Source organism: Melospiza melodia, unplaced genomic scaffold (assembly GCF_035770615.1).
Source record: "Melospiza melodia melodia isolate bMelMel2 unplaced genomic scaffold, bMelMel2.pri scaffold_18, whole genome shotgun sequence".
In the NCBI taxonomy this organism is placed as follows: Eukaryota; Metazoa; Chordata; class Aves; order Passeriformes; family Passerellidae; genus Melospiza; species Melospiza melodia.
In genome coordinates this window covers 6,595,455-6,621,869 of record NW_026948525.1, presented here as the reverse complement: position 1 = coordinate 6,621,869, position 26,415 = coordinate 6,595,455, and the positions used below count along the sequence as shown (strand labels likewise).

Below are 26,415 nucleotides of genomic sequence, written 5' to 3'. Positions count from 1 at the left end.
GGTGGTCTCTCTAACAGGAGCATCGCCATCTTGTGATTTATAGGAAGGGGGATTAGGATCAGGAGATGAAGGAATGTGGGTGAGGGAATATCTCAGGGCAGCATGGCCGCTACCACCCTGAGGAGAGGACAGAAAAGGAAGGGAGATGACAGATAGCAGATGGCTTGTCTGTGCCAAAGGGCGGGCTCCATCTCCCGTCCTGTTCTCAGGGAACATGGGTTTGGGAACGTGGTGGGAGGATTGAATAAACCAGGACAATGGGTTGGAACCATGAACTCATTACATCATCCCATAAATTGAATGAAGCAACAGATACAATTTCCCAACTTTTAAAACCCTTTGTGTTTGTAAAATATAAAGCTTTTTCCCAACAGCATCCCAAAACAGTAACTGATAGATAGAATCAACAGAGATATCAGGAAGCTCCTCAAATAACCATGAACAATACCTTTTAAACTCCCCTCAGAAAATGAACTCCCCTTTAAAGGTAAAACTCTCCAACACTTAACAAAAACATCCTTTGCAGCTTGGGACTGATTATTTCCCATAGCTGCACCCAATGAAAGAGGAAATGCCCATCCACAGGAACGGAAAATCAAAAGCCCAAACCCCTGGGAGCTCTCTGCCACTCAGTCACTCACTCTCAGTCCCACAGGCACAATCTTCAGCCAAAGTGGGGCCTGTGGGGCTGTCAGCAAAGCTGGTCCCACAGATGTTGAGGGGATTGTTGACTTCTTCTTCAGTGAGATTCAATAAAACGCAAGTCTCATTTCAGTGTTGTGGTTGACCTGAAGGGGTACAGCTTCCAGTGACATCTGGCTGGCAGGATTACTGCTGGAGATGCTACCGGGGACCTTAACAAATCAGGTCCCTATTTGGGTGCCATGTGTAGCATCATTGTTCTGCTGAGGCCCTTGGAGCATCCAGCACTCATGAGCCCAAAGCTCACTGCTACCTTAGAAAGCTGACAGAACAGGCAGGATAGGTTTTCATATGATCTCCTGCAAACTGGGTTTATTGGTACAGGAACAGGGTACACAGCTGAACAGGGTCCAGGGATGAAGACAGGGTGTAGGCTGAGGGAACAGGGTCTTATATGGGGTAGCGAGCTGAGAGTCAGAGTCCAATGGATACGGGGGAAAATGGTGCAGAGGAGGGGTCAGAGCTCAGGTCAGCCAATAGGAAACAAGGGTGGAGGAATGCAGCAAACTAGGGTCAATGGAGGGACAGAGGGAGAACATTCTAGGGCTAAACAAACGTGGGCAATAGGAGTTGAACTAGGATAATTAGGCCAATGGGCCAATGGGGTAACATAACGTGACATGAATCATGTGTCTGCAAAGATCAATGGGAGAAGAAAGCATCTCACCCTAACCTGAAAGCCTATTCCTCTTATCTGGAACCAGTCCTCCATGTCTAGGGGACTGAGACTCTGATGGCATGGCTCTGGGCCTCCACACATCCTCACAGCTGGCCCAGGGCAGGTCTGGAGTGGTCTTGGTGGCAGCTTGGGCTTGGCACACACTTGAGGAGGGTGTCTGTTTTCAACAGGGAGCTTAGGAGTTTTAGATTACTAAAATAAAAGAAGAAAAACCCCACTTTGGCTGAGTGCAGCAAGTTCTCCAAGATAAGCTGACCCCAGGTGAGTGAGGAGAGACAGGATGGGGTTTGGAAATGTGGAGCAAGGCTCTCCACACTGGGTCAGATCTCAAGACACAGCTTCTCAGAGCAGGCCAGACCTCTTTAGGAAAGCCCCTGGGTCTATCAGTCACAGAATGCTGCTATCATTTCTTCTCTAAAGAGAACCATACACCCTTAAAACAGGAATATGGATTTATTGGAAGCTATTTGAAATATTTCTCTGTAACAATAGAAAAAGAACTTCCTAGTGAGCTGCACTACAGTAGAGGGAAATCAAAGCAAAACCATGGTTTGTCAGCATGTACTTGATCATAATGAGCCCCATGGTGCATTTGGACCTGAGCCCTGAAACCTCAGGGCCTGAGAGGAGATTGCACAAACCTTTCCAGGAGTGAAAGATGGACAAAAAACCCAAAGTGTCTTGAGGCATGAATGTGTCCCTCTGAGGTCCATCCCCAACACAGGCTCCTCATGACTCCTTGGAGGAGAGTATTGGAGGCCAGGATGGCATGAAATCCTCTCAGAGACTCAATGTAGAAAGGAAAATCCAAAGTACCTTAAAAACCTTGAGTATCTCAAAGCATTAATGAGCACTACTGAGTGTCAGTACAAAGCCCTCAAGGGACTCATTAAAGCAGAAAACTGGGTCCATGATTGTACAAAGCTCTCACAGAGCCTGTATCAAAAGGGAAACACCAAATACCTTGAAAAAACTAAAGTACCCTGAAGTATTAATGAGCCCCAATGAGTGTTGTTACTGACAAAGCCTCTCCAGGGACTAATTACAGCAGTAAGTGGAGGTCATGATTGCAGAAACCTCCCAGAGACTCCAAGTTAAAAGCCAAATCAAAGTCCTTTGAAAAACCTGCAGAGAGGCTCCTGGCACAGAGGCAGTTCCTGGCAAGGGCAGCGCTGCAGAGAGACAGCTCTGCCCAGGAGCAGCTCCTGTGCACAGCCCAGCAGGGCTGGGGCACTGCCTGCAGCCACCCCGGGCACAGCACAGGGCACAGAGGGGTTAAACTCAGCCTAGGCTGGGAGCACAGAGCAGAGCTCACTGAGGGCTCACCAGAGCAGAAATCATCGCAGGTTTGAAGCAGTCATTCCCTGGCTGTGGGAAGAGAAGCTGCCGTTCCTGCAGGGATCTCCTGGAGCTGGCACATCCCACAGCTTTGAGGACCTTTCAGGAGGACTCTCAGAGCTGCTCCAGGGCAGGGCTGTGGCCCTAGGGCAGGGCTGGCTTTCCCTGCTGCCCCAGCCCAGGCACAGCCCAAGGCAGCTCCTGTTGCCAGGCTCTGCTGCAGGGCTGAGCAGCCGGGGCTGCAGCCAGGGGTGCCCAGGGCTGTCGTGCAGAGCAGGGTCCTGCAGCCCAGGGCGCTGTGCTGGGGCAGGGACTCTGCTGCCTGCCAGGGAACGCTCTCAGCCAGCCCTGGCAGCTACTCCCAGCGCTGGGGAGAGGCTGTGGGGGGAAGGAGCCACCCTGAGCAGGGCAGGGGCTGCTGCTGAGAGGGGCTGGGTGGGGCAGGGCTGCTCCCAGCTCCAGACCAGCCTGGGCACAGCTCCGGAGGACACTTCCCAAAGAAGGTAAGCCAGGGATTGCTGTAAAGTTCAGGAGCTTTCCTGAGAGTTTTTCAATTTCCTACTTAGAGAAAGATGGGAATGTTGGGGTGGTGACAAAAAGTTTTTTGTACTTTTTACATTTTTATATATTCATAGCTCTCTAAATTACTATTATATAGTTACAATTCTATAATCCTTACTTAACTCTAATAAACTCTTAACTGTATTAAACCACTATTATATTCCTATATAGCTTTAATCTTGAATTAAATCTAGTATGTTTCCTTATCTTTCTCTTAATAACCTGACTGTCTAAATATATTCCTAAAATGCTGTATAGTCCTATTCTTTTATATAGTCCTGAAATACTATATAGTCTTCTAGGAACTGGACATATAGGAGCATTTTGGGTTTTGAGAATGAGCAGAATATGAGCAATCATTATAAAAAATGAAGGCAAAGAAGCCTTTGGACCTACGCCAATGGGTTGACCCAGGGGTGTGTAACTAGGGAAACTGAATCTCCTTTTGGATGCTCCTGTTAAATATCCTAATTATCAACCTTAATAATTTGTTCAAATCAGGAGGTGAGTGTGCCCTTTCCCACTGGGACACCTGGAAGCTTCCAATAAGTGTCTGGCTTTTACTTTACTTTACTGTTCTAACACTGCTGCAAGGGTTTTTTTTTTCTCTTTGGATTATAGAAAACAGAGGGATGAGAGAAGCAGAACAGGAATTGTAATCCCAGATTCACAGAATATTCTGAGTTGAAAGGGACACAAAGGATCATCAAAGGAATGTTTGAACATTTACACAGACTCCAGAACTGTGACTTAAGCTGGTCAGTATCTCTGCTGGGAGCCTCCCAAAGGGCCCTCAGCCACTCCTCAGCCCTGGACAGCAGCAGCATCACCTCTGCAGGGCCCAGCAGGGCTCTCCTGAGCTGCCCTTGCCCAGCTGCACACAGAGCCTGCCCCAGCCAGGGCCCTGCACACAGGTAGGTTTCTGTAGGGCCCCGGCCAGGGCACACAGGCTGGGATGGGCTCTGTGAGCGCTGGCAGGGACAAGGCTCCTCTCAGGAGGGCATGTCCAGGCCCAGGGAGATGCTCAGGGAAGGAGAGGGGGCTGAAGAGAGCAGTGCTGGGGGCAGGATGAGGGCACTGTTGGTGTGTGGGAGGTGCCGGGCACAGCTGGGCACGGGAACACTGTCCTGAGTGCCCGGCTGTCTCTGCCCTGCCCTCTCAGGCACAGCACCACAACATCTTCTCTTGGTTCTGCCCTGCCCTGATATTGACCCTGTTATCTGCTGCTCCCAGGGAGGCTCTGGCATTTGCAGCAGCTGAGTCAGGCACTGCCCTTGGCATTCCTGCCAGGCAGGGCTGTCCATGGGAATGGGGTGTCCAAGCTTCCCTCACACCTGTGGGGCTGTGGGCAAAGCAGTCCATGGGAAAGGGGAATGAGCTGAGCCCCCTCCCTGAGATCCCATCATGGGAACAGCCAGGGATCTCCTTGCTGTGCCCCTCCAAGCTCTGAGCTGCCCTCCTGGGTGCAAATCTGTGCCAGAGCCTCTGGGAGTTCCCTGAATGTCCCATGGGGAAGGGCAGAGCTGCCAGAGCTGAGGAAATGCTGTTGGGTTTGCCAAGGGAGCTGTGAGTGTCCTTGGCAGGAGGGGGTGCTGAGACCTTGCCCAGAGACCTTTAGAGAGGGTGAGACATTCAGGGATCCCTCTGCTCTGGGCAGGGTCTTGTTTATCCCAGGCTGACCCAGGAGTGTGATTGTGCTCTGATTTCAGCCAAAGGTGCAAAGCCAGGGCAGTTGGGAACAAGCCCATCCAGCCCCTCACCTTCCGTCAGCCACAGGGAATACTTTGCCTCTCTCATCTCGCAGTGGCAAACTTTGAGTGCAGCAGAAATGCTGGGGATTTCTCACCCCAGAATGCCAGAAATGATGTGTGGGTAGGAATATAATTCCTAAAACAAACTCCTGCCATTTGTGTCTTATAGGACTGTGAATGCAGATGCTATAAAGCCTTTCTGCATTAGGAGTGATTCCCCTGACAAATCCTGAATATCCAGCCTTATCCCTCTGCCACATGGCCACAAACCCAGAGCAGCAGGGCAGGGATGGCTCCAAGACAGTCCCCACACACAGGCCTGGCTGCTCCTGGCACACTCAGCCAGCACAACTGGAGCTCAGGCAGGGACCTGGGTGAAGGTTTTCCCAGAGCAGGAACAAGGGTGGGTGAGTCACAGCACGACAGTCTGCAGTGAGTGGCCCAGGTTTGCTTCAAAGCACCCTCTCCTGACTTATCCCTGTCCTTTCTCCATGAACAGGTCCCCAAGTGCAGCCCCAGCAAATGTCCAACAGCAGCTCCATCAGGCACTTCCTCCTGCTGGCATTGGCAGACACGCGGCAGCTGCAGCTCCTGCACTTCTGCCTCTTGCTGGGCATCTCCCTGGCTGCCCTCCTGGGCAACGGCCTCATCATCAGCGCCGTAGCCTGCAGCCACCACCTGCACACGCCCATGTTCTTCTTCCTGCTCAACCTGGCCCTCACTGACCTGGGCTGCATCTGCACCACTGTCCCCAAAGCCATGCACAATTCCCTTTGGGACACCAGGAACATCTCCTACACAGGATGTGCTGCTCAGGTCTTTTTCTTTCTCTTCTTCATTTCAGCAGAGTTTTTCCTCCTGACCATCATGTGCTATGACCGCTACGTGTCCATCTGCAAACCCCTGCACTATGGGACCCTCCTGGGCAGCAGAGCTTGTGCCCACATGGCAGCAGCTGCCTGGGCCAGTGCCTTTCTCAATGCTCTCATGCACACAGCCAATACATTTTCCCTGCCCCTGTGTCTTGGCAATGCCCTGGGCCAGTTCTTCTGTGATGTACCCCCAATCCTCAAACTCTCCTGCTCAAACACCAGCGCCCTCCGAAAGCTGGGACTCATTGCTGTTGGTGCCTCTTTAGCATTTGGCTGTTTTGTGTTCATTGTTTTCTCCTATGTGCAGATCTTCAGGGCTGTGCTAAGGATCCCCTCTGAGCAGGGATGGCACAAAGCCTTTTCCACCTGCCTCCCTCACCTGGCTGTGGTCTCTCTGTTTGTCAGCACTGGCTTTTTTGCTTACCTGAAGCCCCTCGCAATCTCCTCCCCATCCCTGGATCTGGCAATGTCAGTTCTGTACTCAGTGGTGCCTCCAGCCCTGAACCCCCTCATCTACAGCCTGAGGAACCAGGAGCTCAAGGCTGCAGTGTGGACACTGATGACTGGATGCTTTCAAAAACATTTAAATGCTGGCCACTTTCTGCAAATCGTTTGTAATAAAAGTCATCCTTGATACTTTTTGTTGCTTTGGTTGTGGTGTTTTTTCCTTTGTTTTACTTTCATCATATTGTCCACAGATAAATATCATTGCTTGTGCCATTTCTCATTTTGTTTCTTTCTGCCTTCTCTGTGGCCACATACTGTGTCAATGAGGGGCTGCATCCCTGGTGCCTCTAAAGGATCTCCCAGCAGAGTTTTCTGCAGAGATGGCCTTTTGTTGCCTTCTCTGGAGCTGCAGCAGCAATGTCTGTGTGCAAAGCTGGGGCAGATCAGGGCTGGCCCAGCAGCTGTGCCCAGCAGCAGCAGCACTTGGTGTTGCCAGTGCTGCTGCCGTGGCCCTGCCCCGCTGCCCTGGTGGGCCTGGGGTTGCTGCAGGTCCTGAGTGCTCTCGGGGCTGGGCACAGCCCTGGGGGTGGCAGTGCCGGGGCTGCAGCAGAGACAGGCCATGGGCACTGCTGGGGCAGCGCTGACGCCTCAGGCCAGGCCCTGGGGGCTCCAGGCTCCTTGCCCAGGCTCTCTCAAGAACACACCTAGGCCAATGCTCAGCACAGAAAAGCCCGCTGAGCAGCCCTAGGCTGGCCGTGGGCAGGCTGGGGGCAAACAGCATGGCTGGGGCTCTGCAAGGGCTCTGGGGCATACGGGAAAGAGCAGCAGAGCAGGGGCTGATCCATCCCCAGTGCGCTGCACAGCCCAGGGCAGTGTCCCAGAGCGTCCTCATGGAGCTGCCAACAACATCCCCCTCTGCAGCCCTGGCCTCTCCCCCTAGCTCACACAGGTGCCCCATCCTTGCAGGCACAGACACGGCAGCACTGGCTCAAGAGCCCCTGTTTGCATTGCACACAGCAGGGGGAGCACCCCCATGCTGTTGGTGTGGGGACATGAACCTGAGGGAGCACAAATGCCATCAGCCCCTGGGGCTAGCAAGGGCTGGGGGACACCAGGGAAACCACTCAGGTTTGTCGTGGCCTCTGCAGTCAGCCAGAAAGTTTCTTCCCATGAGCTGGGAGTTTCCTGTCCCACTGCAGACACTGTTGCTCAGAGCCAGGGCTGCCTGGCAGCCACTCCCAAACTGCCCTGAGCATTTCCTCTGCTTCACATTTGCTTGCTTTATACCCCCTGCTTCACATTTCTTCTAATTCCCCACCCCAGGGGACCCAGAACTAGACACAGCACTCGAGGTGCTGCCCAACCAGTGCCCAGCACAGGGAAAGAATCCCTGCCCTGCTCCTGCTGGCCACACCATTCCTGACCCAGGCCAGGAGCCATTGGCCTGGTTGCCCAACTGGGCACACTGCTAGCTCATGTCCAGCCTGATGTCCATCACTCCCTGCAGGTCCCTTTCTGCCTGGCTGGTGTCCAGCCACTCTGTCCCCAGCCTATAGCACTGCAGGGGTTGTTGTGGCCAAAGTGCAGAAACCAGCACTTGGTCTTCCTAAACCTCACCTTTTTGGATTTGGGCCCTGGATCCAGCCTGTCCCAGGCACTGTGCAGAGCCCTCCTACCCTCCAGCAGATCAACACTCACACCCAGTTTGGTGACATCTGCAAAGATGGCCTTGGTTCCATGGGGCCGCTCAGTGTCACAAAGGCCTCTTGGTCACACCAGGCCATGCAGTGTCACTCTGGTCTCCTTGGATCCATGTGACCATGCAGAGCAAATGGTGTCCTTTTTTCCATTGGGCCCCAAATATGACAATGGTGTCCTCGGTTCCATGGGGCTACACACTGTCACAATGTTCTCGTTGGTGCTGCAGCTTCACAGGAGCCCCTTGGTTCCATGGGCCCCCGCAGTGTCAGAAAGGCCGTGGAGTGTCCCAATGGTCTCCTTGATTTTGCAGTGTCAAAATGGTGAAACCCCTTGGTTACACAAGGCCCTGCAGTGTCACAATGGCCTCTGTAGTTCCATGAGGACCTCGAGTGTCACAGTGCACTCCCTGACTCCATTTGGCCCCAGAGCACCACACTGGACCCCTGGTTCTGTGGACCTGCACAGTGTCACCATGGTCCTCTCAGTTCCATGAGGCCCTGCAGTGTCACTATGGCCCCAGAGCATCCCAATTATCACAGAATGACAGAATCAAATAGGCTGGAAAAGACCTTTGGGATCATCAGGCCCAACCAGTACCCCAATACTGCCTTGTCACACAGACCATGCCACTAAGTGCCACTGGAGAGGGACAGTGACTCTGCCACCTCTCCCCTGGCCAGCCTGTGGGATCTCAGCACCTCAGGACTGATGTGCAGAGAGACCGAGATCACCCTTGGGGGGCTCGGGAGTCCTGGAACATTGCCAGAAGTGTCTGGTGGCTGGACTTTGATCCTGCAAAGGAGACGACACCTGTATGAGGATGGGAGGATTTCACTGGGGTAAATGGTGAAGGGATAAGTTAATTAGAGTGTAAAACACAGGGTTTAGGATTTCTGTACAGGGGGGTTTAGAGAAGTAAGATGGAGGAATTGGGGCGTGTCCTGTCCTTCTTCTTCTTCTTCTTGGCCTCCATCTTCTGTGGTGATGTTGGCACTTTGGGATTGGTTATTACTAGAAGTGCACTGATCAATAAGGGTGACAGGTACTGGGGGAAAAAGGTAAATATAGTATACGTAACTTTGAGTATAAAGATAGGTGACCGCCCCGGGGGCTCTCAGTGTGCCCATGGCTGACATGCTGTGCAGACCTCTGTCGGGCCGAGAGAAAATCTTTTAGATAAAAAACTAATAAATACTGAAAATTGAGAAAAAACCTGAGGCCTCTTCTCGTCCTTTGAAGCGCGCGCTGTCCAAGGCCATCCCTGAGCCTTTCCAGGCCATAAATCAGCCGGGAGAAATCCGGCAAGTGGCGTCCGCTGCGTGGGCTACTCCTCACCAAACCTTTTGGGGGGGGATCAGCCCTGAAGAGCTGAAGAGCAGAAGAGAGCCGAGAGGGCAGCGTCGGTCTTGGACGAATTCCCAGGAGAGCACTGATAACTCCTGAGGAGAGAAGCCAGAAAAAAGAAACAAGAGAAGAAAAAAAAAACGGCCAGGAGAGTCTGCAAAAAACAGCAGTCACTGAGAATTCCATCTCTCAGCTTCTGCCGAAGACCGTTCGTAGCAGAGCAGCCTGGAAAGGAACCAGGAAAGGCGCCCCTGGATCCATCCCTCGTGACCCGCTGGACGGACATCAAGAGCCTCCGGACCGCTCTGACGACAGATTTGGTGAGAAGGTCAAAAAAAAAGAACATGGGGGGCACACTGTCCCAGGAACAGCTGGGAATTTTGTCCGCCTTACAAGGCGTGGCTGCAGCATACACAGAAGGGATCCCAAAGAAAGAATTAAAACAATTATTGTTGTGGGTAAGGCTAAACTATCCACTCTCGGAAACGCGCCTGCTGTTCGAAGTAGGGTTTTGGCAGGAAATCAACAGGCATTTATATCTCTTAGCAACAAAAAAAGATGAGACAGCGTTAAAGCTGCTCTCGCCGACAAAGTTGATGCTGGAAGGTATCTCGGTGCAGTCAAAAAGACTGGAGAAGCAACAAGTTGCAGGGCCCTCAGAAGGAGGGGAAGAGCAAAGCTCTGAGAAAAAATTAGCTCTGGCCTCAGGTAGCCAGGGGGAAAAGGCTCTCGAGGAAAGGGAGCAGGAAATACTATCAGATCCTCCGGTCCCAAGACCCAGAAACCCCAGGAAACTCCTAAAGCGCCCTGAAACCCCGGAAATTACAGGGGAATCAGGATCGGAATTAGGATCCGACTCGGACAGGAAATCGGAAGGGGGGGTGCAGGGGGGAGAAAAGGGATCGGGGGGTGTGCTTTCTCGCGGAGGGCATGGCGGCGCGGCGGCGGAGGCAGAGCAGGGCGGCCAGGCTGCGGCGGTGCAGGCGGGGAGCGCGGGTGAAGAGATAATAGGAGACACGGGTTCCGGTGCGGCTTTGGTCAGTGCAACGCCGGGGGCGGCGGCCGCCCCGGCCGGCAGAGTAGCAGAAACGCACGCGGCGGGCGAAACTCACAAAGACCCGGGGGGGGACTCACAAACCAGCGTGGGGGCGTTAGGCACGGGTGGCGAAATGGGGGAAACTGCGCAGCCCCAAAGGGCCACCGTAGTGAGACGCAGGAGGCGCGCGGTTGTGACGTCAGACCCGGTGCGGAGGTCAGCTCGGATCGCGGAGCGGGCCCGAGGGCCGGCGGGAGGCGGGCTGCGCATGCCGGTGGGAGGAGCCAGGGACACAGCGTCAGAAGAGGAGGAGACAGAATCAGGGACAGACCGAGGGGAGGAGAACTCGGAGGTGGAACGAGGGGGAGAGAGTGACATCAGCTCGGGAGAGACAGGGAGCAGCTCGGAAAGCACGCGTGCGTGGAGAATAGAGCGCGAGCAGCGGCGGGCCCAATCCCCTGTGATGTCTCTGGCGACCCTCGGAGTTCCAGTCCCTTCCCTTCAAGGGAGACGCTCGGGTGTTCAAGCTCCATTTTCAGCTGAATTAAAAGCCAGGCAGACTCAGTCTAAAACGAGATCACGAACACGGCAGTCGACCGGACGAGGGGCAGTCGAGTTTGCTCCGTCATCCGAGCTGGGGAGGCCGGTGACAGTGCCACCTAGTGGCAGGAGGACAGACGTGCACGACATGCCGGATCTGTTCAGTGGAGCCACAGCGCCATCTCGTGGCGAGACTGCAACAATGCAGCAATTTTTCCCAACATTATACAAAAAGAAAGGCACTTCAAAGAAGACAGTGATAACACAGCAAAGAGATTATCCGTCGACTTTGGGATTTCATGAAGACGATGAAAGTTCAGATGAAGCACAGCAACAAGGGGAAGATGTCATAAGGATCACAGCATCGGAAGGTGTTCCGGCATGGATGCTGTCAGCAGCAGAAGCAGCAGAAAGCTTCTTGCATTCATTTGATACAGTGAAAAAGAAATATCAACAAGATCCTCGGGTTTCCTTTTCGGATTTAGGAGCGAGGTTGAAATCCTCAAGGCGAAAAATGAGGTACGGTGAATCACCAATGACATCCACAACACCATTATTCATGCAATTCCCAATGGAGTCTGAAGAAGAGGAATTTCTAGAGCCGGTGAAGACGATGGATTGGAAGCGAATCAGAAAAGCATTGGCAAAGGAAAAGCATTTATTTCCGGGGTCAGGAGATCTGACAATGCCGGTGACATATGATGCCCAAGGACAGAATCCAAGGTGGGAAAGGATGGGTCATGAGACACTCAAAGACTTAGGGAAGGCGGCTCAAACTTTTGGGCTGAATTCATAATATTTCAAACAACTATTAAGAGGGACATTCACCACATATGATCTCACGCCATATGATATTCGAAGTATTGTGGCAATGATTCTCACTGACACGCAAAGTCTTGTCTGGGAAAAAAGGTGGAGAAAATATCTTGCTGAATTGCGGAACAGATATCAAGGTGGGCCAAACGCGAACCTCACAGAAGGGCAATTAGCAGGAGATCCTCCAGATGATAATCCAGGGGAACAAGCAGCGCGGCTTCCGCGAAGAGTGTTAAGCGACATCAAGGAAGTAGCGCGAAGGGCAATCTTGCAGATCACACCAACAGGAGCTCCAGAAGTCCCGTTCTCTTGCATCAGGCAAGGTCCCACAGAACCATTCATGTCATTTATCGATCGACTCACGCAAGCCGTGGATCGACAAGTGACGATCGAAGAGGCCTCTCTTGGAGAGCTTGGCTTTTGGCAATGCCAACCTGGATTGTCAACGGGTCATTAGTGCCATGCCAGGACGGCCATCCTTGGCAGAGATGCTGGAGGTGGGGACACCTCAGCATGTTGCATCGATCGTGAAGAGTGAATTAAGAGAGGAATGGGAAGAACAGTTAAAGGGACACTCAGAAAGGCAATCTGAGGATAAGACACTGGAAAAGATGTTGGAAAAAATACTCCATCAACAGGATGAGAACATCAACAAAGTTCTCGCAACGATGCAGAAAAAGAGCAATTCCCCAGGAGGACAGTGCTACAAGTGTGGGGAGTTTGGACACTTGAAAAGGAATTGTCCACGAGCACATACACCAACGCCAGCGCAAAAAGCGGAAAGGCCAATTTGCGCGCGGTGCAGAAGAGGAAGACACTCTGTAAAGGAATGTTATTCCCAGACATATGTGGACGGAAATCCGTTACCGCATCTGGGAAACGAGAAGCGCAGTGCACCCGTAACTCGCCAGCACGCTCAGACACAAGTACTGGCGGTGGCTCAAGAGCAGACAGGGCAATCATCAGTGAGCGACAGGCAGATTCCCTCAGCAAAACCCTCAGTCGATTCCACAGTGACCCAGACCTCCTCCCACCAGGGGCACAGTGTGCATTGGCAGCTTCAAAACTAGTATGCTTTCTAGATGAAAGTCATGCGGAGATACCAATGGGTATCCGCGGAGATTCATACAAAAAACAAGATTTCTTGATAGTTGGGCAAGATAAATGCAGTATTCTTGGACTCATTGTTTATTCGACAGTTGTCTCAGCGGACAAAAATACAGAGTTGACAGTGTTGGCAAGAGCACTTCGTCCACCATTGACTGTACCGGAAAATACTGTGGTTGTGAGAGCTTTCGCATTGCCACCACACACGGTTGGAGAGGTCATGTCAATCTTCGACGAAGAAGGTTTCCCTATGAAGGAACATGTTGAAGTACATACAACATGGGTGAAGCACATAGGTCGAGATCGACCCACACTCACGTGCCAATTGACATGTGGGGACAGGACAATAGCGATCAGAGGTATGCTCGAGACAGGGGCGAATGTAACGGTGATATCGTACTTCTTTTGGCCACGCAGTTGGAGCTTGGTTGCGCCATTGGGTTCTCTCTCAGGCATAGGGGGAGCTTCTCTGTGTCTGCAAAGTGAGAATTCTGTCGTTGTCACAGGACCAGGAGACAAGACGGCGATCATTCGTCCTTTTGTCGTCCAAAAGCCGAACACAGTCTGGGGTCAGGATCTTTTGGCACAGTGGGGCACGAAGATCGAAATGGATTTTTAATAGGGGTCACTGCGGCACTCGCCACATTGAAGTTGACATGGAAAACAGATGATCCAGTTTGGGTGGATCAGTGGCCCCTTGAGCGGAAAAAGTTGAGTGCTTTGAAAGACCTGGTCCAAGAACAATTGCAGAAGGGACACATCAAGCCAACAGACATCCCTTGGAATTCTCCAGTGTTTGTCATCAAGAAAAAGCTATCGGGCAAATGGAGGTTGTTACATGATCTCAGGAAGATCAACGAAGTCATAGAAGACATGGGACCGCTTCAGTTGGGACTTCCATCTGTCTCAATGATTCCCAGAGAATGGCTGCTTGTGGTCATTGACCTCAAGGATTGTTTTTTCAGCATTCCACTCCATCCAGATGATGCTCCGAGATTTGCCTTTTCAGTTCCGAGTATCAACAAGGAAACGCCTCTGCAGCGGTACCATTGGGTCGTTCTTCCACAAGGTCTGAAAAATTCTCTGACGATTATTGGAAAAAGGCTCCCAATATTACCAGTTAGATTGTGCCTGGGCCAGTCTGACCCTCGCTGCTGGGCCAAAGGCAGCAACTGCGGTGTATCACCCCAGAGATACCTTGGCTTGCTGGTGGTTGCAGCTGGGCACTGAACAAGTCCAGGCTTGTTAGGAACCCCGTTTACCTCAGGAGGAATGGCTTCAGGCGATGGTGAGGAGAAAAAGGAGAGGATTCTGCTGGAGGGTTTAATGTCCAGAGGTTTATTCCATGGTTACAGAGGTCCGAACGTGAGCAACTGCTCCAACAGAACCTCGGCCGCATGGTCTGATTCACCTTTTAAGCTCAGGGACAGGGGGAGGGGAGGTACAGGTGAGCCACCAACCAGGTGAGAGGGGCAGGGTCTCAGGGGAAGATGTCACCCAGATAGGCCAATGACCCCTGGGCCTGAGGGGCATCCTTTGAACTTGGCCAATCACACGACGCCTTGCTGGAATGTTAAGCCTGACTGACAGGACTCACTCAGCATGGGGGCAAGGGGGAAGGGAGAGACGTAAAGGCGCACCTGGGGAAGTGACCTGGAAGGCCAAAATGGGACATTACAGCACACCACAACAATTGGGGACATTGGGGACATTGGAGACATTGAGGACATTGGGGACATTGAGGACATTGAGGACATTGGAATGGTGGCACCTGGATTTGGGGACATCGGGATCTGGGACATAGAGGACATTGAGGACATTGAGGGACATCAAGGACATGGAGAACATTGGGGGACATTGGAGGAACTGGGGACATTGAGGACATTGGGGACATTGAGGGACATTGAGAACATTGGGGTTTGAGGACATTGGGGACACTGAGGGGCACTGGGGACATTGAAGACATTGAGGACCTCAGGGGGACTGGGGACATTGAGGACACTGAGGGACATTGGGGGACGTTGGGGACATTGAGAACATTGGGGTTGGAGAACATTGGGGGACATTGGGGACATTGGGGGACATTGGGGACATTGAGGACATTGGGGACATTGGAATGGTGGCACCTGGATTTGGGGACATCGAGATCTGGGACCCTGAGGACATTGAGGGACATCAGGGACATGGAGAACATTGGGGGACATTGGAGGAACTGGGGACATTGGGGACATTGGGATATGGGACACTGGAATGGTGGCACTGGGCTTTGGGGACACTGAGGGACACTGAGGGACACTGAGGGACAGGGACTCGTCTGCTCCCAAATGTCCCTGAGGTCCCCAAGGGGCTCGGCCAGCACCTCCTGGCCACCCACGGTCACTGTCACCTGTGGAGACATTGGGGACATCGGGGACATTGGGGACATTGAGGGACATTGGGGACATTGGGGACATTGAGGACCCTGGGGACAGTGAAAACACTGAGGGACACTGGGGACATTGGGTACATCAGGATATGGGACACTGGAATGGTGGCATTTGAATTTGGGGACATCGAGACCTGGGACCCTGAGGACATTGAGGGACACCAAGGACATGGACAACATTGGGGACACTGAGGGACATTGGGGACACTGGGGACATTGGGGACATTGAAAACATTGAGGGACATCGAGGACATTGAGGACACTGGGACATGGGGACATAGGGACAGGAGACCCAGCCACTGTCACCTGCCAGGGACACTTAAGGATATGGGGACAACAAAGAACAATGGGGACAGCAACAAGACAAAGCCACCACAGCCCACCCCGGGGGACAGAGCCACCTCCTGTCCCCTGTCCCCAAACCCCCCCAATGTCACCAATGTCCCCAATCCCTCCAATGTCCCCAACGCCCAAATGTCCCCCTGTCCCTGCTGTCCCCAATGTCCCCCAATGTCCCTGATGTTCCCAGTCCCTCCAATGTCCCCACTGTTTCCAATCCCCTACTGTCCCCAAATGTCCCCAATGTCCCCAAACCCCCTTAATATCCCCAATGTCCTTGATAGCCTCAAATGTCCCCATTGTCCCTGATGTCCCCAATGTCCCCTCACTGTCCCCTCACTGTCCCCAATCCCCCCAGTGTCCCCCATGTCTCCATTGTCCCCAACCCCGAAATGTCCCCCTCACCCTAACGTCCTCATCCCCCCAATGTCCCCAAATCCCCTCAATGTCCCCAATGTCCCCAGTTTCCCAAGCGCCCCCAATGTCCCCAATCCCCCCACTGTCCCCAATGTCCCCAATGTCCCCTAATGTCCCCAACCTCCTCGACGTCCCCAATCCCCCCAATGTCCCCAATGTCCCTTAATGTCCCCAACCTCCTCAAAATCCCCAATCCCCCCAATGTCCCCAGTGTCCCCAATCCCCCTGCTTTCCCCCTGTCCCCAATGTCCCCTAATGTTCCCAACCTCCTTGATGTCCCCAATCCCCCCAATCCCCCCAATGCCCCCAATGTCCCCAATGTCCCCAACCCCCCCCGTCCCCAATGCCCCTAGTGTCCGATCACCATGGCGTGGGGTCCCCAATGTCCCCAAACCCCCCAATGTCCCCAATGTCCCCACTGTCCCCACTGTCCCCAGTGTCCCCTCACTGTGTCCACTGTCCCCAGCGCTGGCGCTGCTCTTTGCCGAGGAGCCGGCCCTGCTGCTCGAGGTCCCCACTGTCCCCAATGTCCCCAAACCCCCCAATGTCCCTACTGTCCCCATTCCCCCCAGTCCCCGCAACGTCCCCTCACTGTCCCCAACCCCCCCACTGTACCCAAATCCCCCCAATGTCCCCCAATGTACCCAATGTACCCAATGTCCCCAATCCCCCCACTGTCCCCAATGTCCCCAGTGTCCCCTCACCATGGCGCGGGGTCCGTAGGGGCCGCTGTGGCCGATGGGGACACAGGTGACACCGGCGTCCTGGTAGCGGCGGCACACGGGGACGGCGGCCGCGGCCGGGACCTCGAGCAGCAGGGCCGGCGCCTCGGCAAAGAGCAGCGCCAGCGCTGGGGACAGTCAGGGGACATTGGGGACACTGGGGGGGTTGGGGACATTGTGGGGTTTGGGGACATTGGGGACGTTGGGGACAGTGAGGACCTCGAGCAGCAGGGCCGGCTCCTTGGCAAAGAGCAGCGCCAGCGCTGGGGACAGTCAGGGGACATTGGGGACACTGGGGACACTGGGGACATTGGGGGGGTTGGGGACATTGGGGACAGTGGGGACATTGGGGGGTTTGGGGACATTGGGGACAGTGGGGACATTGGGGATATTGGGGACAGTGGGGACATTGGGGACAGTGAGGGGACACTGGGGACACTGGGGACAGTGAGCGGGCATTGGGGACATTGGGGCTGCATTGAGGGGACACTGGGGATGCGCTGGGGACATTGGGGACACACAAGGGACATATTGAGGGTACATTGAGGACAATGGGACACATTGGGGACACACAGGGGACACACTGGAGACATTGGGGACACACAAGGGACACATTGAGGGGACATTGGGGACACTGAGGGGATATTGGGGACATTGGGCACACACTGGGGACACACTGAGGGGACAATTGGGGGGACATTGGGGACACATTGAGGACACTGAGGACATTCATTGGTTCCAGGTTGGATTTTGGGGGTATCTGGGATGGATTTGGGGGTTTCTGGGTGGGATTTTCGGGTTTCTGGGCAAATTTTTGTGGTTCCCACGTTGGATTTTCAGGGTTCCTCGGCTCCGTCCCCCATCCCCAGCACCCTGAGGGTGCAGTCGAGCGCGGGGGCGCTGTGGGTCGGGCACCCCATGGACACGACGGCCCCGTGGGGCCCCAGGAACTGGGGCAGGGCCTGCAGGGCTGGGGGGCTCCTGGGGCGGATTTTGGGGTTCAGGGATGGATTCTGGGGTTCCCGGGATTTCATTGGTTCCAGGCTGGGTTTGGTGGGTTGGATTTTGGGGGTTCCAGGCTGGATTTTGGGGGTTCCTGCTCAGATTTTGGGGGTTCCTGGGATGGATTTCAGGGTTCCAGGTGTTTCCCCATCTCAGGTTGGATTTTATTCAGGTTAAATAAATCCAGGTTGGATTTTGGGGGTTCCTGGGACGGATTTTGGGGTTCCCAAATTTCAGGGTTTCAGGTTCGATTTTGAGGTTTCCAGGATGGATGTTGGGGTTCCAGGTTGGATTTTTGGGATGGATTTCAGGGTTCCCAAATTTCACGGTTTCCAGGATGGATTTTGGGGTTCTTGGGATGAATTTTAGGGGTTCCAGGTTGGATTTTGGGGGTTCCTGGGATGGATTTCAGAGTTCCAGGTGTCTCCTCATCTCAGGTTGGATTTCATTGGTTCCAGGTTGGATTTTGGGGTTTCTGGGTTGGATTTTGGGGTTTCTGGGATGGATTTCAGGGCTCCAGGGTGAAATTTTGGGGTTTCCACGTTGGATTTTCAGGGTTCCTCGGCTCCGTCCCCCATCCCCAGCACCTTGAGGGCGCAGTCGAGCGCGGGGACGCTGTGGGTCAGGCACCCCATGGACACGACGTCCACGTGGGGCCCCAGGAAGCTGCCCAGGCTCTCCAGGCCGATGCCCCCGCTGGCCTCCACCAGCACCCGCGGGTGCGCGGCCTTGACGCGTGCGGCCACCGCGTGCAGCGCCTGCAAAACGAGGAGAACATCAAAAAACCCAAAATTTGGGGCTTTGCAACCCAAACCCTGCCCAGTTTCGGTCCCATTTTTTGGGTTTATCCCAATTTTTTTTTTTGTTTATTTCCCCATTTTTTTGGGTTTTTTTCCCATTTTTTGGGGGCTTATCCCCATTTCAAAAGATCCACAGCCCCATTTTTGGGGTTTTTCTTCCTATTTTTTGGGGTTTTTCTTCCTAATTTTTGGGGTTTCCCCACATTTTTTGGGGCTTTATCTCAATTTTTTGGGGGTTTTTTCCCCCCGTTTTTTAGGGTTCATTCCTTTTTGTTTGTTTGTTTGTTTTTCCCATTTTTGGGGTTTCATCCCAATTTTTGGAGTTTACCCCAAATATTTGCACCATGTCCTCATTTTTTGGGTTTTTTTCCTTTTTTTTTTGTTTTTATTCCCATGTTTTTTTATTTTTTCCCACTTTTTGTTTTGGGTTTTTCCATTTTTCTGGCGTTTTCCCCCATTTTTTGTGGTTTATTCCCCATTTCTTTGGGAATAATCCCATTTTTTGGACTTTATCCCTATTTTTGGTGTTTATCCCCATTTTGGGGGCTTTTATCCCCATTTTTTGGAGTTTCATCCCCATTTTGTGGCATTTATTCCAATTTTTTGGTTTTTTTCTCAATTTTTGGACTTTACCCCAGTTTTTTGGCTTTTTTCCCCATTTTTGGCGGGTTCATCCCCCCTTTTTGGGTTTTTTCCTCATTTTTTTGGGGTTTTCTGCTTTTTTTTTTTTGTTGATTCCCCATTTTTGGGGTTTATCCCAAATTTTTTGAGATTTCCCCCCCCCTTTTTTTGGGGGGGATTTATCCAAATATTTTTTGATTTTTTTCCCATTTTTATGGGTTTCTCCCCATTTTTGGAGTTTATCCGTGTGCAGATCCCGGTAAAATAGGATCATGTCAGTGAACCCCAAAATTTGGGGTTGGGCGGGATTTGAACCCAAAATTGGGGTGTCCCTGCTCAAATTTGGGTTTTCCCCATAAAAATCCCCACAAATCCGGGGATTTGGACCCAAAATTGGGGTGTCCCTGCTCAAATTTGAGTTTTTTTCCATAAAAATCCCCACAAATTTGGGGATTGTTTCACCCAAAATCGGGGTGTCCACCCCCAAATCCCCTTTAAACCACAAACACCAAAAAAATTGGGATTTTTCACCCAAAATTTGGGGTCTCTCCCACCCAGATAAATCCCAAATTTGGGGGTTTCCAACCCAAAATTTGCCCAGTTTGGGTCCCCAGAAAAAATGATCAATTTTGGGATTGTTCCGCTTAAAACTGGGCATTCAAAATTGGGGTGTCCACCCCCAAATCCCCACTAAACCAGAAACCCCAAAAAATTGGGATTTTCCACCCAAAATTTGGGGTCTAAGCTACCGAGAAAAACCCCAAAATTTGGGGTTTCCAACCCAAAATTTGCTTGATTTGGGCCCCTAAAAAAAAATTATCAGTTCTGGGATTGTTTGACCCAAAACTGGGGTGTCCACCCCTAAATCCTCCTCCATTAAACCTCATCCATTAAACCAGAAATCCCAAAAATTTGGGGTTTCCAACCCAAAATTTGCCCAGTTTGGGTCCTGAAAAAAATTTATCAATTTTGGGGTTGTTCTGCTTAAAATTGGGCGTTCAAAATCCGGGTGTCCATCCCCAAATTCTACAAATCGCCCTTAAACCAGAAATCCCAAAAATTTGGGATTTTTCCACCCAATTTTGGGGTCCCACCCATCCAGAAAACCCCAAAATTTGGGATTTTCAACCTAAAATCTGCCTAATTTGTGTCCCTATAAAAACCCATTAAAAATGGGATTATTTAACCCAAAATTGGGGTGTCCACCCTCAAATCCCCATTAAACCAGAAACCCCAAAAATTTGGGATTTTCCAACCAAAATTTGGGGTCCGAGCCACCGAGAAAAACCCCAAAATTTGGGATTTTCAACCTAAAATCTGCCCAATTTCGGTCCCTATAAAAACCCATTAAAAATGGGATTATTCCACCCAAAATTGGGGCATCCACCCCCAAATCCTCCAAATCCCCATTAAACCCAAAAATTGGGATTTTGCACCCAATTTTGGGGTCTCACCCAACTAAAAATACCCAAAATTTGGGATTTCCAACCCAAAATTTGCCCAATTTGGGTCCCTATAAAAAAATCACTAATTCTGGGATTGTTCCACCAAAAATTGGGGTGCCCACCCCCAAATCCCTCCTAAACCAGAAACCCCAAAAATTTGGGATTTTCCACCCAATTTTGGGGTCCCACCCACCAAGAAAAACCCCAAAATTTGGGACTTTCAACCTAAAATCTGCCCTAAAATTTGGGTCCCTAAAAAATTTATCAATTCTGGAATTATTTGACCCCCCCAAAAAACCCGATTTTTTGCAGTTATCTCCCCCAAATTTTCACCGTTTTTCCCCAAAATTTCGATTTTCGGGGTTCCCTGATATTTCGGGGCTCCCCTGTGGGCTCAGAGCTCAAATCTCCACCATCCCCACCCCAATTTTGGGCCATTTTAGGGGTTTTCTCCCCCAAATTTTCACCGTTTTCCCCCAAATTTTCACCTTTTTTTCCCAAAATTTTCACCTTTTTCCCCCAAATTTTCACCTTTTCCCCCAAAAATTTCGATTTTTGGGGTTCCCCAAATTTCGGGGCTCCCCCGTGGGCTCAGAGCTCAAATCTCCACCATCACCACCCCAATTTTGGGCCACTTTTTTTAGTTTCTCCCTCAAATTTTCACCATTTTTCCCCAAATTTTCACCGGTTTTCCCCCAAAATTTCACCATTTTTCCCCCCAAAATTTCGATTTTTGGGGTCCCCCGATGTTTTGGGGCTCACCTCTGGGCTCAGGTTGTCGAGCAGGACGACGTCGGCCCCAGCCTTGGCCGCCTCCAGCGCCTGCTCGGCGCTCGCGCACTCCACGCCCAATTTCCGCGTGAAGCCCCCGGCCCGGCGCGCCCCCTCAATCAGCTGTGGGACCCCAAAATAACCCCCAAAAATTAGGGATTTGCCTCCCAAAATTTGGGTTTTTCTATTCAAAATTAATCCTCAAAAATTGGGGATTTCTAATCGAAATTAATCCCCAAAAATTTGGAAATTAATCCCCAAAAATTGGGTTTTTCTATTCAGAATTAATCCCCAAAAATTGGGGATTTCTACTCAAAATTTATCCCCAAAAATTTGGAAATAATTCCCAAAAATTGGGATTTTTTTTTCCCAAATGAATCCCCAAAAATTCGGAAATTAATGCCCAAAAATTGGGAATTTCCCACCCAAAAACTGGGAATTCCTACTCAAAATTAGTCCCCAAAAAATTGGGAATTTCCCCCCCAAACTCATCCCCAAAAATTCAGAAATTAATCCCCAAAAATTGAGAATTTGACACCCAAATTAATACCCCAAAATTGGGGATTTCTACTCAAAATTAATCCCCCAAAAATTGGGAATTTCTACGCAAAATTAATCCCCAAAAATTCAGAAATGAATCCCCAAAAATTGGCAATTTCTGCCCCAAATTAATCCCCAAAAATTGGGAATTTGTCCCCAAAATTCATCTGCAAAATTGGGGACTTCCCTCTGAAATTAATCCCCAAAAAATTCGGAAATTAATCCCCAAATTAATGGCCAAAAAATTGGGGATTTTCCCCAAAATTCATCCCCAAAAATTCAGAATATCATCCCAAAATAAATCCCAAAAAATTGGGAATTTTCCCATAAATTCATCCCCAAAAATTGGGAATTTCCCCATAAATTCATCCCCAAAAATTGGGAATTTCTACTCGAAATTAATCCCCAAAAAATGGAATTTCCCCGTAAATTAATCCCCCAAAATTGGGAATTTCTACTCAAAAATAATCCCCCCAAAATGGGGAATTTTCCCCTCAAATTAATCTCAAAAAATTGGGAATTTTCCCAAAATTAACCCCCAAAATTTCAGAAATTATTCCCCAAAAATCGGGAATTTCTACTCAAAATTCCCCCCCCCCACAAAAAAAAATTGGGAATTTCTATTCAAAATTAATCCCCAAAAATTGGGAATTTTCACCCAAAAAATTGGGAATTTTCACCCCAAAATTAACCCCAAAAATTGGGAATTTTCACCCCAAAAATTGGGATTTTTCCCACCAAAATTATCCCCAAAAATTGGGAATTTCTACTCAAAAAATTGGCAATTTTCCAGCAAAATAAATCCCCCAAAATTCAGAAATGATTCCCCCAAAATTGAAAATTTCTACGCAAAATTAATCCCCAAAAATTGGGACTTTCCCCCCAAATTAACCCCCAAAAATTGGGAATTCCTACTCAAAATTCATCCCCAAAAATTTGGAAATTAATCCCCAAAAATTGGGGATTTTCACCAAAATTCATCCCCAAAAATTGGGAATTTCTGCCCCCAAAATTGGGAATTTTCACCAAAATTCATCCGCAAAAATTGGGAATTTTCCCCCCAAATTTGGGGTCTCGCTCCAACCAAAACCCCCCAAATTTTGGGGTCCCCCCACCCCATTTCCCCCCAAAATTTTCCCCAAATTTCGGGGTCTCCCCACCCCATTTTCCCCCCAAATATCGGGGTCTCCCCCCAAATTTCCTCTTCATTTCACCTCCAATTTCGGGGTCCCACCGTGCCCAAACCGCCCCAAAATCGGGGTCCCCCCACACCCAAAAATCCCCCAAATTTTGGGGTGCTGCCCTTTGCCAGCGCTCCGGGATTGTCCGGACCCCTCCCAAATTTGCCCCCCAAATTTCCCCCATTTTACCCCAAATTCGGGGTCCCCACAACCGGAACCCCCCAAATTTTGCCCACAAATTTTGGGTTTCCCCACCCCATTTTCCACCCAATTTTTTTCCCCATTTCTCCCCCATTTCCACCCAAATTTCCCCCATTTTCCCCCAAATTTTTCCCCATCTCCCCCCCAAATTTGAGTGTCCCCACAACCAGAACCCCCCAAATTTTGCCCCCAAATTCGGGGTCTCCACACTCATTTCCCTCCCATTTTCCACCCATTTGTCCCCTAATTTTTTCCCCATTTCCACCCAAATTTTTCCCATTTCCACCCAATTTCGGGGTACCCCACAGCGAATTTCACCCCAAATCCCCCCAAAATTGGGGTCCTTACCCGTTTAACCCCTTCCTGTCCCTCACTCAGTTCCACCACTGCTCTGTGCTTGTCCTTGAGCAGCCCGGAGCCCCCATTTCCCCCCCCAAATTTCCCCTCATTTTAACCCAAATTTTTCCCCATTTCTCCCCATTTCCCCCCCAAATCCGGGGGTCCCCACAACCAGAACCCCCCAAATTCTGTAGGGTCTCCCCACAACCAAAACTGCCCCAATTCAAGGGTCCCCCCACTCATTTCCCCCCCAATTTCGGGGGTCCCCACCTGCCGGATCCCCCCCCATTCTCCCCCCATTTCTCCTCCATTTTCCCCCCAAGTTTTTCCCCATTTCTCCCCCATTTTCACCCAATTTTTTCCCCAATTTCGGGGCTCTCCCACCCCAAAATTCCCCCAAATTTTGGGGTCCTCACCTGTGTCACCCCCTCCTCTGTCTCCAGTGCCACCGCTCTGTGATTGTCCAGATGCCCCCTCCCCAAATTCCTTATCCCCCTCCCCATTTTCCACCCAATTTTTTCCCCAATTTCAGGGTTCCCCCACCCCAAAACCCCCCAAAATTTGGGGTCCTCACCCGTTTAACCCCTTCCTGCCCGCTGTCGCTCTCTCTGTGATTGCCCCCCCAAATTTCCTCCCCATTTTCCACCCAAATTTTTCCCATTTCCCCCCACATTTCGGGGTTCCCCCGACCCAAAATTTGGGGGTCCTTACCCGTTTAACCCCTTTGTGCCCTGTGCTTGTCCTTGAGCAGCCCGAACGCCCCCAGCCCCTCCCAAATTTCCCCTCATTTTACCCCAAATTTTTCCCCAAATCCGGGGGTCCCCACAACCAGAACACCCCCAAACTCTGTAAGGTCTCCCCACAACTAAAACTGCCCCAATTCAAGGGTCCCTCCACTCATTTTCCCCCCAATTTCGGGGCTCCCCCACCCCAAAACCCCCCAAAATTCGGGGTGCTCACCCGTTTAACCCCTTCCTGTCCGCTGTCGCTCTCTCTGTGATTGTCCCCCCAAATTTCCTCCCCATTTTCCACCCATTTTTCCCCCATTTCCACCCACATTTCGGGGTTCCCCCGACCCAAAATTTCGGGGTCCTTACCCGTTTAACCCCTTCGTGCCCGCCGCCCATCTCGGCCACGGCCCTGTGGTTGTCCTTGACGAGGCCGAAGGCCCCCAGCCCCTCACGGTGCCCCTGCCCGCCCCCCACGCCCAGCGCGTACTTCTCGGCCGCCCTGAAGCCGGGCGTGCCCTTGCGCGTCCCCGCCACGACCCCTCCCCAGTTTCGGCTCTCGGCGACGCCCCGGGCCCGGGCGGCCATGGAGGCCACGCCGCTGCAGCGGCCCAGGACGTTGAGGGCCGTGCGCTCGGCCAGGAGCAGCCCGGAAACGGGGCCGCGAACCTCGGCCAGCAGCGCCCGGCCCGGGCCCAGCCGGGACCCTTCGGGAACCTTCCAGAGCACGGAGCAGCCCGACACCGCGAACACCGCCTCGGCGAACGGGCAGCCGGCCAGCACCCCGAAAAACGGGGTGGGGTCGGGGTTCAATGCGGGGGTTTTGGGGTTAAATCCGGCCGTTTTGGGGTTAAATGCGGGGGTTTCGGGGTTTTTGACAAGGATGTGGGCGCGGATCTCGGCGTTCCCCAGCGGCGCCACGGTGGGGTCGGGCCAGGGCGCGTCCTCGTCCAGCCAGGAGCGCGCCAGGGCCCGCAGGCGGTGCGGGGGAGGGGGGGGCGGCCAGGGGGTCCCCAAAAGGTTCGGGGGGTTCGGGGGTCCCGGGGGGTTCGGGGGCGCAGAGCCGGACATGGTGCGGAGAGACCTGGGGAGAGAGAAAGGGGAATTAGGGGGAGGATATTGGGGTCCTTGGGGGGCATTTAGGGGGTCTTTGGGGAGTCTCTGTGAGGATTTGGGGGTCCCAGGAGGGTCCTTGAGAGGATTTGAGGGTCCCAGGAGGGGATTTGGGGTAATGGGGAGGGGTCTTCGAGGGGTTAATGGGGTCCCAGGGGAGATTTTGGGGTCCCCATTGGGATCTATGGGGAGATAATTGGGTCTGGGGGGGATTTTGGGGGTCCTAGGAGGGTCCTTGGGGGGATTTTGGGGCTCTTTGGGGGATCCTGGAGGGGATTTTGGGGTCCCTGAGGGGATTTGGGGCAATGGGGAGGGGGCTTGGAGGGGATTTAGGGGGTCCTGGTGGGGATTTTGGGGTCCCAGAAGGGGATTTGGGGTAATGGGGAGGGGGCTTCGAGGGGTTAATGGGGTCCCAGGGGAGATTTTGGGGTCCCCATGGGGATCTCTGGGGAGATTTTTGGGTCTGGGGGCGATTTTGGGGGTCCCAGGGGGGATTTTGAGGGATTTTGGGGTCCCAGGCGGGTATTTGGGGGGTCCTTGAGGGGGTTTTGGGGTCCCCCTTGGGGTTTTTGGGGAGGTTTTGGGTGTGGGGGGGATTTTGGGGGTCCCTGGGGGGATTTGGGGGCGCTGAAGAGCAAATTTGGGGTCGGGTTTGGGGGATTTGGGCCAATTTGGGGCCGATTTTTTTCCACTTTTTTCCCCATTTTGGGGATTTTTGGCCGATTTTGTGCCAATTTGGGTCAATTTGGTGCCGATTTTTGCCTTTTCCCCCCTTTTTTGGGATTTTTTGGTGATTTTGGAGTTAATTTGTGTCAATTTTTGCCAATTTGGTGCCGATTTTCCCCCTTTCTTTCTGGTTTGGGGTATTTTGGGGGGA

The 26,415-nt window shown here is 52.0% G+C and overlaps 1 protein-coding gene across 1 annotated transcript; it reads right to left on the bottom strand.

Moving 5' to 3' along the window:
• Positions 1–12,650: 12,650 nt before the first annotated feature.
• LOC134433348 (nicotinate-nucleotide pyrophosphorylase [carboxylating]-like) lies at positions 12,651–25,427 on the bottom strand (the record flags this gene model as incomplete). The annotated part of the gene is made up of 6 exons (XM_063182204.1): positions 12,651–12,659; positions 16,780–16,925; positions 17,625–17,670; positions 18,387–18,557; positions 21,428–21,559; positions 24,804–25,427. Coding segments are annotated over 6 exons (1,128 nt in total), but the record flags the coding sequence as incomplete, so codon positions are not given.
• Positions 25,428–26,415: the final 988 nt, after the last annotated feature.